Source organism: Mobula hypostoma, chromosome 8, assembly GCF_963921235.1.
Source record: "Mobula hypostoma chromosome 8, sMobHyp1.1, whole genome shotgun sequence".
Classification (NCBI taxonomy): Eukaryota; Metazoa; Chordata; class Chondrichthyes; order Myliobatiformes; family Myliobatidae; genus Mobula; species Mobula hypostoma.
In genome coordinates, this window is record NC_086104.1 from 129,508,890 (window position 1) to 129,521,601 (window position 12,712).

General features: G+C 41.6%; 1 protein-coding gene across 1 annotated transcript in view; it reads left to right on the forward strand.

Moving 5' to 3' along the window:
• Positions 1-8,082: 8,082 nt before the first annotated feature.
• LOC134350952 (V-type proton ATPase subunit B, brain isoform) overlaps positions 8,083-12,712 on the forward strand; it is a 45,323-nt gene continuing 40,693 nt past the window's right edge. Inside the window, exons 1-2 of the mRNA XM_063056824.1 lie at positions 8,083-8,265; positions 10,014-10,069. Coding sequence (XP_062912894.1) covers positions 8,136-8,265; positions 10,014-10,069 — 186 coding nt within the window. The 5' untranslated portion in view covers positions 8,083-8,135. The remainder of the gene's footprint in view (positions 8,266-10,013; positions 10,070-12,712) is intronic.

The window sequence follows — 12,712 nt, forward strand, 5'->3', positions numbered from 1 at the left end:
ACAATTACAGCACTTTGGTCTCACTCCCTCTCCACACTTTCTGTATTTATGTTCCCCACCACACCTTGCACATCTTCTCTTTCCTTTGCACACTTTGGCCACACGCTCAAACTCCTGGCAATTGAAACACCCCATAGGCTTTGGTATATATTCTCTTACATTGTATCTCAGAAATCCAAAATATAACTCCTTTGGAGGCACCTTATCCTCAAATTCTACCAGAACAGTTTCAGTCTTTCTTTTCTCTGCTCCCCTTGTCATTCTTTTCACACTCTTTACTGAACTATTCCTCACTCTCAAGTTCTCCACTAGCTCCTTCATATTAACACTGAGGGGAACCCCGGATATCACCCCCTTGCAACCGTTGACCCTTTGTGCTCCAACTCTTACAACCCTGGACACTTTGACTTTCCCAACATTAGTCACCTTCATTGCCTTCTCCATCCACTCTTCAGTTTTACATCCTATCAGCAGGTTTCCATCTCCTAAAATTCTTGCATGGTTCACTTCCCCTACTTGTCCTCTAATGATTTTTGTTAGCTTAAGCAGATCAATTTTCTTTACTCCCCCTTCCCCCTCAAATCTTATCACTACATTTAGCAATTTTGCCCTCGGGCCCTTCTCCTCAACTTCTCTTCCCTCACTTTCCGATCCACCTACACTAGACCCACCTCCTTTCTTTCTCTTCCGACCCATCATCTTCCTGTTCTTAGTCCCTCTCCCCACCTCTTCCCACTCACACTCCGTGCTATTGCTGTCACCATCAGTCTCCCTCCCTGCCATCCTATCAGAGTTTGCAAGGGACCATGTACGAATATCGTTCCAGACCTATACAGGCCGTCGGTCAATATTCCCACAGAATGTTCTCCACAACACCCCACAACCAGCAGCTGACTCGTAACTCTGGCCCAGCAGTTGGAGCTTCACACTGGCCCCCCAGCCCAGCACCAGCATGCCAGCATCATACTCTAGCTTAATTATCAACATTTAACTTTAACTAGAAAATAGTTACAAACAAATTATTTAAAGGGTAGACCCAACAAAGTCAAATAAATGCCTTACAGGCAACACAGTACACAAGCAACAAGTTTTTTTTCTCTGCATCTTGGTATACATGGAAATAATAAACCATTACCTGATATTGATCTCAAAGTGCTGAAAACTGACACTATTTAAATAACATGCTTTATAATTTCACATTTTCTCACAGCATACTCAGCTCTTTGTCCACTCAGTTAATTATCTATGTTCTTCTGCCACCTCCTAATATCCTCTTCCCAACTTACTTTCTGAGTGTATTTGCATTCTCAATAAATTTGGTTTCCAGACCTTTGAGAACTCCATCACTTGTGAGAAGTTGAGGCCCTAGACTAACCTTTATGGTACCATGCTGACCTGAAAAGGTCATTAATGACATTTTCCTGTTAACCAATTTTGTAACCTTGGTACCTCGCAGACCATGAGATTTTATTTTTCTGCCATACCCTCTTTTTCAAATTCACTGTGTAGCATGTTGACTTTTCTCCAAATCCCATGAACTTTAAGTCTGCTGAAAACTCTGCCGATGTTATACAGTACTTATGTCACCTCCTTCTGGCAAGAGGTAGAACTCTTCCATTTATGCAACATCAGCACATTTACTATCTTAGCTCTTATATGTACCTGCTTGTCCTTTAGACATAACTGGTATATATGAAGAATTAATATTGAGCCCTACTCTCTAAGATGTATCAAAGAGCCTGAAGACAGATGCGGAAGAGAGGCCAGTCTGAAAAAAATCACTAAGCAATTACCATCAACAGATCACTTGCAATACCAGAAGAAATAACACACTGGACCATTTCTACACCTCCATCATGTCACAACCACGGATTGGACAGCGCAGTAGATACGACAATTGTGTTTGTGAATTTGCACATGTCAGCTAATTATTATTTCATTGTGATAGTATTTAACACTATTCATTCCATTGCAGTATTTGTTGAGACTTGGACACAGCAACACTTTGCTGCCTGTTTGCATTCCGCCTTGCCTGAAAAATTGGACTGTCGAGTCAACTGACTCTGAAGACTAGCAGTATTCATTTTATTCTTAGTTGTTCTTTTCAGCCGCAGTGTAGGCTTCATTTCCCATTTGAGAGTTTTAGTTAACGGCCCTATTTGGCCTAGCATTTATTGTTTATTTTCCCTTTAACACTGTTCACAATAAAGTTTGTGAGCTATCGACCTGCTTCAGTGTCCCTCACTCCACACTTGGGCCATATCCAAACCTGGTAACACATCAAGAATGCCTACTGTGCTATTCCACACCCTCACTTCAGGAAGTCTGATCACCTGGCTGTACTTCTATCTCCTGAACAGAGGCAGAGACTGAGGACTGCAGCACCTGTAGTGAGGATCAAGAAGGTGTGGTCAAGGGAAGCACAGGAGCACCTGCAGGATTGGCTTGAATTGATGGACTGGACTGTATTTAGGGGTTCATCTTCTAACCTGGATGAGTATGCTGCAGTTGTACCGACTTCATTGAAACCTGTGTGGATAAGTGAGTGTCTACAAAGACTTACTGTACATTCCCAAACCAAAAGCTGTGGATGAACCATCATCTGCTGAAGGCTAGATCTGTGGCATTCAAGTCTGGCAACCCAAGCCTGTAGCAGAAAACCAGGTGTAATCTGTGGAGGTCTACTTCAAGGGTGAAGAGACAATTTCAAATGAGGTTGGAGGTAGGTAGTTCTAAGGTAGCGACATGTTCGGCACAGCTTTGTGGGCCAAAGGGCCATGACAACTCTGGCAGGGCTTGAAAGACATTACTTCTTACAAAGTGAAACCCAGATGAACTCAATGCCTTCCATGCCTACTTTGAAAGGGAGAATATAACTACAGCTGTGAAGATCCCTGCTGCACCTGATGACCCTGTGATCTCTGTCTCAGAGGCCGATGTTAGGTTGTCTTCAAAGAGGGTGAACCCTAGCAAGGCAGAAGGTCCTGATGGAGTACCTGGTAAGGCTCTGTAAACCTGTGCCAACCAACTGGCGGGAGTACTCAAGGACATTTTCAACCTCTCACTGCTACGGGCGGAAGTTCCCACTTGCTTCAAAAAGGCAACAATTATACCAGTGCCTAAGAAGAATAATGTGGGCTGCCTTAATGACTATCGCCCGGTAGCACTCACATCGACAGTGATGAAATGCTTTGAAAGGTTGGTCATGACTAGACTGAACTCCTCCTCAGTAAGGTCCTGAACCCACTGCAATTTGCCTATCACCACAATAGGTTGATGGCAAATGCAATCCCAGTGGCCCTCCACACAGTTTTAGAACATATGGACAACACAAACACCTACGTCAGGATGCTGTTCATCGACTGTTGCTCAGAATTTAATACCATCATTCCCACAGTACTGATTGAGAAGTTGCAGAACCTGGGCCTCTGTATCTCCCTCTGCATTTGGAACTTCATGATAGACATGATAGAGGTGTACAAGATATTAAGAGGAATAAATAGAATGGATAGCCAGTGCCTCTTCCTCAGGGCACCACTGCTCAATTCAAGAGGACATGGCTTTAAGGTAAGGGGTGGGAAGTTCAAGGGGGATATTAGACGAAGGTTTTCTACTCAGAGAGTGGTTGGTGCGTGGAATGCACTGCCTGAGTCAGTGGTGGAGGCAGATACACTAGTGAGGTTTAAGAGACTACTGGACAGGTATATGGAGGAATTTAAAGTGGGGGGTTATATGGGAGGCAGGGTTTGAGGGTCGGCACAACATTGTGGGCTGAAGGGCCTGTAATGTGCTGTACTATTCTATGTTCTATGTTCAACTTCCTAACCGGAAGACCACAATCTGTGTGGTTGGTGATAATATCTCCTCCTCGCTGATGATCAACACTGCTGCACCTTAGGGGTGAGTACTTAGCTCACTCCTCTATTCTCTATATACCCATGACTGTGTGGCTAGGTATAGCTCAAATACCATTTATAAAATTGCTGACAATGCAACCATTGTTGGTAGAATCTCAGACGGTGACGAGAGGGCGTACAGGAGTGAGATATGCCAACTAGTGGAATGGTGCCGCAGCAACAACCTGGCACTCAACGTCAGTAAGATGAAAGACCTGATTGTGGACTTCCGGAAGGGTAAGACAAAGGAACACATACCAATCCTCAGAGAGGGATCAGAAGTGGAGAGAGTGAGCAGTTTCAAGTTTCTGGGTGTCAAGATCTCCGAGGATCTAACCTGGTCCCAACATTTCGATGCAGTTATAAAGAAGGCAAGACAGTGACTATACTTCATTCAGCGTTTGAAAAGATTTGGTATGTTAACAAATATACTCAAAAACCTACAGATGTACTATGGAGAGCATTCTGACAGGCTGCATCACTGTCCGGTATGGGGTGGGTGGGGGGTGGGGGGTGGTGACTACTGCACAGGACCCAAAGAAGCTGCAGAAGGTTGTAAATCTAGTCAGCTCCATCTTGGGTACCAGCCTACAAAGTACCCAGGACATCTTCAGGGAGTGGTGTCTCAGAAAGGCAGTGTCCATTATTAAGGACTTCCAGCACCCAGGGCATGCCCTTTTCTCACTGTTACCATCAGGTAGGAGGTATAGAAGCCTGAAGGCACACACTCAGCGATTCAGGAACAGCTTCTTCCCCTCTGCCATCCGATTCCGAAGTGGACATTGAACCCTTGGACACTACCTCAATTTTAAAAAATATTTTATTTCTGTTTTTTGCATGATTTTTAATCTATTTAATATACATATACTGTATAAAGTATACTGAATAAGATTTATTTATTATTATTTCCTTATTTTTTCTTCTATATTATGTATTGCATTAAACTTCTGCTACCAAGTTAACAAATTTCACGTCACATGCTGGTGATAATAAACCCGATTCTGATTCTGGAGAAAGAAATTTGTAAACTGGAAAGCGTGAAGAGATAGTGCTCCATGAGGTATAATTATGTGACGTCCAGAACCTTGCTGTGTTGCAACATGACAAAATTAATGAACAATTTCAAAAATGTTTTCACTGCTGTTACACGGCAATGTAGATATGCATTAAATATAAAAAGTGACAGAAGTGGAATGTTTGCAAATGAATAACATTACTGACTGCAACATTGCTAAAATCTTGTATTAAAGTTAAACAAGTATGCTCTTTGTATAAATCCGCATTATAATTTTCTTTAACAGCACAAGTATAGGCAACCACAGTTGGTGCTGCCATCTCATGGCCACTTATTTCTTTAATGCAGTTGGTCCAGAAATATTGTAAGAGCAAATATTTGATTACTCATTAATTGTAATTTTTTTGCAGAGTTGCCATTTTGTTTTTGTTTTTCAGTAACTTCAAAAATTGGTCCTGGGCTCATATGTCTAAAACTAAATTATCGCATATCCATCCAGATATTAGTCCCTGTTGTGACAAATGTAAAGGGTGTGAGACTTCCCTTATTCGTATGTATTGGGCTTGCCCTGGCTTGGAGAAGTACTGGAGAGATGTCTTTCTAACTTTATCCCATATACTTAATTACCATTTGGAACCTAATCCTCTGATTGCTCTTTTCGGCACCTCGGGAGAGGTTGACCTGCACCTGAGTCCGACTAAATGTTGTACACTCTCTTTTGGCCAGACGCACAGTCCTTAGGTGGAGAGATGCTGCCCCACCCACTCATGCTCAATGGCTCAGAGACATTATGTCCTGCTTAGACCTTGAAAAGAGTCATTATTTACTTCTTAATTCGGACATAAAGTTCCAAAGGGTGTGGGGACCTTTTCTTGAATATTTTCATAATTCCCACTTAGATTAGAGGTCCATCCCCCTTTTTTTCTTCTGTATATAAATCCCTTACTTCCAGCTTCTTTTGGTTAAGATTTACAGTTTTTGATGTGTAAACATATTATAGCCTACGTAGTAGGCAATATATCATCTTTTTTATAAACACAGCTCTGCGGAGGTAAAAGTTCTGATTAACTTTTCTATATATTGCAAGGCTGGCTTGGAGTTAGACAATGGGAGGGTGGGGTGGTAACTAACTATATATGATTCGACCATGGGTGCTTTTTTTTAACTGTTATGATCTGTATATTCAATACCTTTGTTTCATTCTGTACAAACTTCTTTATTTTTTTATTGTAGAAACTAATAAAAATATTATTAAAATTGGTTCTAATGCAAAGTTTTCCAAATTGTCTTTTGATATCGTGTGCATAGAGATAGATAGATTACTGTTCTGGATATTAATATAATCAAGGGATAATGGGAAATGGTAACTGACGGAAAGGATTAACTTTGGTCTTGCTAAATGGGAAAGCAGATTCAAGGGACTGAGTGGCATAATCCTGCTTCTATTTCGTATGTTTTATGTTTTTATTTCATTTTTATGAACCTTCTAACTTACTTTGTGATAGCATTAAAACCTTATGAATCTCTAGTAATACCCCTCAAAAGGGGATTTCTCAACATAATTTGGGAACACTACTTTACAGAGTCAAGGATCACCTGTTGGACTTTGATTCCTGCTTCTGTTTGTTCTCCTGGTGAATACCTGGGTTTCCTCCAGATGATTCAGTCCCCCCACCCCACCATATATAGGCATCTGTTAGTTTCATGAGACCATGGATTTGCGCCTTGGAAGGTTTCCAGGGCGCATGCCTGGGCGAGGTTGTATGGAAGACCGGCAGTTGCCCATGCTGCAAGTCTCCCCTCTCCATGCCACCGATGTTGTCCAAAGGAAGGGCACTAGGGCCGATACAGCTTGGCACCGGTGTCGTCGTAGAGCAATGTGTGGTTAAGTGCCTTGCTCAAGGACACAACATGCTGCCTCAGCCAAGGCTCAAACTAGTAACCTTCATATCACTGGACGAACGCCTTAACACTTGGCCATCCCACCATATTCCAAAGATACACAGGGAGTATGGTAAGTTGTGGGTATTGGCACAAGAAACATGTCAACACTTGTGGCTGTCCTCTAATGTAATCATGAGAAGCAAAGAAAAAAAGGATTTAACTGCATGCTTCAATGTTTTCATGTACTATGCACACACATGTCAAATAAAGCTAGATTTAATCTTTAATCTTTATTTTATCTTGTATCATATTTCAAATGAATTTTAAAAGAAGTTGATAAACAATCAAATAAGTCTGAACTATGAAATTAATCTCTTCTCATTCTCAGTGTGAATAATAAATGACAAAAGCATAGAACTGTAACAAAAAACTGCTTTACTTGTATATAAGATTGTTGGTGCTAGTTAAAAGTTGAAATAAATTGAATTCGAACAACCAAATGGCCTATCATTATATGTAAAATATATACTTCAGAGCAGGTTAAATGGAATTTACAAAAAAGAGCAGTGTAATTTTTTGTGAAAACAATCATGTTGTTTTAAATGATTGGATTATAACCCATCTTCATCACATTGTGCTTAGTAAAGGCTAGCTCAGGCATCTTTTCACCTTAACTAAATTTTCTCAAGAAAGGCTGTTGAGGGCAGTATTTATTGTACTCCCAATCTGCGCAAAGCCATTTCGGATGGCAGTTAAGAATTCACGACAGCTTTGTGTTTCAGGTCACAGATGGAAAGATTGGGTAACGTGACAGATTCTCTTTCTTGAAGGCATTACTGAATCAAATATATCAAATTATTTTTCATTTCATAATTCTATGAAAATTAAAAAAGACGTTAGTAATCTGAAATAAAAACAGAAAATGCATGAAGCACTCAGATCAGTAACCATCTGTGGAAAGGGAAATAGGGTTAACATTTGAGATTTTAGAAAATCATTCATGGCAATGGTTTCGGAATCTTAGTTCCAGGTACACTGTCTACAATAAAATGCTGTGCTCTAAAGTGAAGAAATCTAAGACAACTACTGTCGGTACAGTTTCCTAAGGGGCATCAGTCCCTGCCTATATCTACATTCATCTCTGGCTAGACCGATGTGGTCTGGGTAAACTTTCAGCACCTGGGATAGCAGACTGCACATGCGCGCCAGCGACTGCAGGCGTGCCCCGCATTTGCGCTTGCGCTCTGGGCTTTGTTGTCGCGGCAGGTTCGCGTGGGGGCCCGGGAGGACGTAAGATAAGGGAGCATGCGCGGTGTGAGGTTCTTGGGGCAAGGGACAAAATGGCGTTGAAAGCGGTCGGTCGGATGGTGAATGGAGCCATGGGCGACGTAATGGCCCAGGGGTCGTCGTTGGCCTCCCGAGAGCACGCTCGGGCTGTCAGCCGGGACTACATGTCGCAGCCAAGGCTGAGTGAGTTGCACAGTGTGGAGGGGGAGGGATTGACAGCGGGTAGGCACTTGGCGTTTCCAGTCAGGGACTGTTGAAGGGGAATCCGCTTTGGAGCAACTGTATGGATCTGCATCGGACAGCTTTCCGTTACTCCCAGAATAAATCCCTTCATCTCGTAGTGTCCGCTAGGCAATAGACGGATAGGGGAGGCGATGGTTCCCCCAGGCACGTAGTCCCTTGCACCCTCTGCAGTGCCTTCAGGAAACGAGCACCCACTCACTGCAGCAAAAGGCAACTGGAAATGTTGGAAATATTCAGCAGACCAGGCAGCATCTATGATAGAGTCAGGAGTTAACCTTGTTGGCCGTTGCCTTTTTGTGTGTTTTACACTATGTTGAGTTTTGGTAGAGTCTGGGAGGTGGGCAAGCCAGATTATTACAGAGGTGGATATGGGTGTGGGTTTCTACTTGCCAAAATGTCACATATTGTCACGTGTGAACATCCGTTTAATCATCAAAATGAATAAAAGTTGGGGTGATTTTCGAAAAAAATATACCATATATTTCATAAAGGCCAGAGTGAAATGAACAGACTCTGGTCTGCATGTGTGTTGTACTTGCCATCCTATCTTTGTCAGAAGCAAAGCCAATATAAATTTGCATGAATACAATATTGAAACAGAAATTTTGCTTTGCTAGAACATGATAGGGATAATCATTCATGTGGGAATTGTCCCAATATAATTTGCCCTCCATGTCTCTGACTTCTGTTCATTCAGCATCATAATTCTGAATTGTTGCAGTGTTTTCTTCAACCGCTAGCAATAGAATCAAGTTGTACTAAACGGATTTATCATACCTTGCTGTATCTTTTCAAAAAGAAGGCATCTGTTGTACAATCGGTTGTTCATGTTGCTGCACTTCCGTCACGCCAAAGCAAATATCAATAATTTTAATATTTTTCCAAATGAACAGTGTAAAAGAAATATATAAAAGCAATTTAACATTGCTGATTGAGATAATTAATGATGGAACCTGTGAATTATGACAAGGAATCTTAACGTAAATAATTAGAGCTGTTTACCCAAATGTTTCAAAAAAAATACTGACTGAATAGGAAACATTTTTGTGTGACCATAAGACATAGAAGAATTAGGCCATTTGGCCCATTGAGGCTGATCTGCCTGATGAATGAATGAATGGTTGATTTATCATACTTCTCAATCCCATTCTGCTTTCTCCCCGTAATATTTGACACCTTGACTAATCAAGAACCTGTCAACATCCACAACAGTGTGTGCTGCAATTTGATCACAGCTTTTCTGTCAAGTTGACTTTTATATTTAATGCAGTCAAAGTGGAGTGAAGCCGGAATTTCAAGCCAATGTGGAGCCCACAAGTTTGTATTCTTTTCCATGTTATTAAATGATTACTGACAGTCAGTTGTCTTTGTTGCACTTGCATTGACATCACGCTAATGTTCCAAACAAATTCTGATGCAAGTCACCAAATTAAAAAAAAATTCTGAATCTTGATGACCTATCTATATACACTGTAGCAACTGTAAAATAATGCGATGGTGCAGCATTGCATGCACAGTTTGTAAACAATCTGTTACAAAGGTTTTGTGATTCTTTTAATCCTTCCTGTGATAATTTTAGATTGCAGAAATGGTATCAAAATTGCGCAAATGTACTTTGTCACCCCACAACTAAATTCTGGATCTTGTAATATTTAACAGAAGAACTAATCAAGTTTTCCACTTTGCAGCTTATAAAACGGTTTCTGGTGTTAATGGGCCGCTTGTAATCCTGGATCAAGTAAAGGTACTGAGTTTAATTTTCTCTTTGTAGATTTACATAGACATTTCAATGGAGATGTTTATCTTATCCTGTCTTTTATCCTTCATGTGAGTAATGGCCCTAATCCCATCCATGTCCTGTTCTTAAATCTCTGTCAGCATGTTCTGCTCTAATGGTATACTTTAATCACTGATTAAGATATGGGTGTTACTGCATTTTATTTTGATCTTTGCCTAAAATCTTTTAGAATTAATTTTTGCCCGAGAACTCTCAATCTTTGTCCTATTCAAACACCAGAAGCTGTCCAACTGCTATGTCTGTTTTCATAATTAAGAGATGATCTGATGGATAAAATATGCCTTTTCAATAACATTGTTTTCTGAAACTTGAAGTGCTGTCTCACTGTTAGTTGATCTATGTTTATTCAACTTTGTATCCTACTTAAAACATTTTTTTTACTTCAAATCCTTTCTCTTTCCACCTGCCCCTCTCAACAGCTGCTTTTACAAACTCTGTGTTCTGTTGATTCCAATGTTTGCTTGCGTTTTCCATGTGAGATTGCATAATACAAACTCATCAGTGGTGAGGTGAAGAGCCACATTTGACTTCTGCAGCTAATCTGTTCTTTTACTTCCAACTAAATGTCAGCAACCTTTCCATTTTAGACGTAATGCCAGAATGGTCAAGAAAGGTATGAAGATGTCAAAAGTTCCATGTCCATTTCTCCATATATTGTCTCACTGTATAAAATATAAAAGTTGGGATGTTATATTGAAACTTTACAAAAAACTGATTAAGCACACTTGGTAAATTGTGTGTAGTTCTCCCTGCCACACTATAGGAAGGATGTGATCAGGCTCTAGAGGGTGCAGAAGAGATTCACCAGGATGTTGCCTGGAGTAGAAAGTACTACCTATAAGGCGAAGTGGGACAAACTTGGATTGCTTTCTCTGGAGCAAGACAGACTGATGGGTGACCTAATAGACGTACATGAAATTGAGAGGTATAGTTGGGGGGAAAAATATGTTGATTATCTATTCTATTATAATGACATTGATTTAAGGTGAGGAGAAGGAGCTTTAAAGGAGATTTGTTCAAAGTTCCAAAGTTCAGAGTAAATGTATTATCAAAGTACATTTATGTCACCATATACAACCCTAGGATTCATTTTCTTGTGGGCATTCACAGTAAACAAAAAACAAGCAACGCATATCGAGAATATGAGATGAAGAATCCTTGAAAATGAGTACATAGAGTCCATTCAGTGTTGGGTTGGTTCAAGAGCCTGAAGGTTGAAGCTCTTTTCCTGAGCCTGGTGGTGCAGGTCCTGAGACTCCTGTATCTGCTTCCCGATGGCAGTAGCTGGTAGTGAACATGGCCTGGGTGGTGGGGGTTGTTACGTACCCCGTAACTGGGTTGCCAAACCAGCAGAAATGGATCACTCAGTTGAAGTCTGGAGTACTAGAACTAAGAAAGTTTTATTAAAGAAACAAGCAACACAGTAATCGAAAGGATAATAAATGCAACAGTTCAGCGATGATAAACACACATGTGCACAGAATTAAGATAACAGCATCAATCAAGCTCTATCGTTGACTAGGGGTAAATGACCAAATTTCAAAGTGACACAACAGTTCAGTCCAATTTAGTTCAGTTCGCAGTAATCGTTGCCATGGCGATGGACAACGTGGGGGGAGAGAGAGAGGGAACAGGAACAACTGATCATTCAGACACGGTTTCACTCACAGACCGGCGATATGGCTCACAAGCAGCTTTTGGGGCTGGTCCTTGGTGATGTCACCTGAGGTCACCGACTGTGACCCCTCCTCCAGATGCGGTCGATCCTCTGCAGTGAACCCGGCACCCAGGCAAGGGCGGACACACACCGGGTTCCCGCTGATCGTACCTTTCCACCCTGGCCGTTGTCTGGTACTTCCCACCGACACGTGAGAGGCGTACCGCTTCCAGGGTCTCATTACCTCGGGTGGCGTGTGTGTCCTGCCTTAGCGAACCGGTCCCTTTTTATCCCCCTGCTGGGGTATCGCCTGTCCATCACTTCAAACAGTTCAAGGTTCAAAGGGGGGAGCCGCTCCAGACAGCTCTCTCTCCCCTGTCCCTTCATTACACATCTCCAGACGCTGCTCCATTGTTCCTTATCTCTCCTTCCCCTGGGGACAGGTGGCAGACCACTTGCTGATGTCACTGATGCTAACCCAGGCCAGCAAACATCTTAATTTTATGTGTATTCTCATCACAGGGTCCTTGATGATGGATGCTGCTTTCCTGTGATGATGCTCCCTGGCGATGGGCTCAGCTTTTACACAGAATAGTTGATGGCTGAAATTTGCTGCCAGAGGAATTAGTGGAATCAGTTACAATTATTACATTTGAGAAATGTTTAAGCAGGAACTTGTATAGTCAAGGCATTGAAGGATATGGACCTCGTGGGAAAATGGGGTTAGTGTAGATGTGCAAAAAGGTTGACATGCGTACGGTGGTACCTGTTTCTGTGCCACATCATGACTGTACAGCAGAAACCAAAGCTGGGTAGACATTTGGTAAAATTTCAAGTTACTTTAATACTGGATGAGGTTAGTGACTGGTAATGTAGTAAGCAGAGAAACATGATGCATCAGGAGGTTGTGGGGGTGGAGGGGTTAAGTTAAT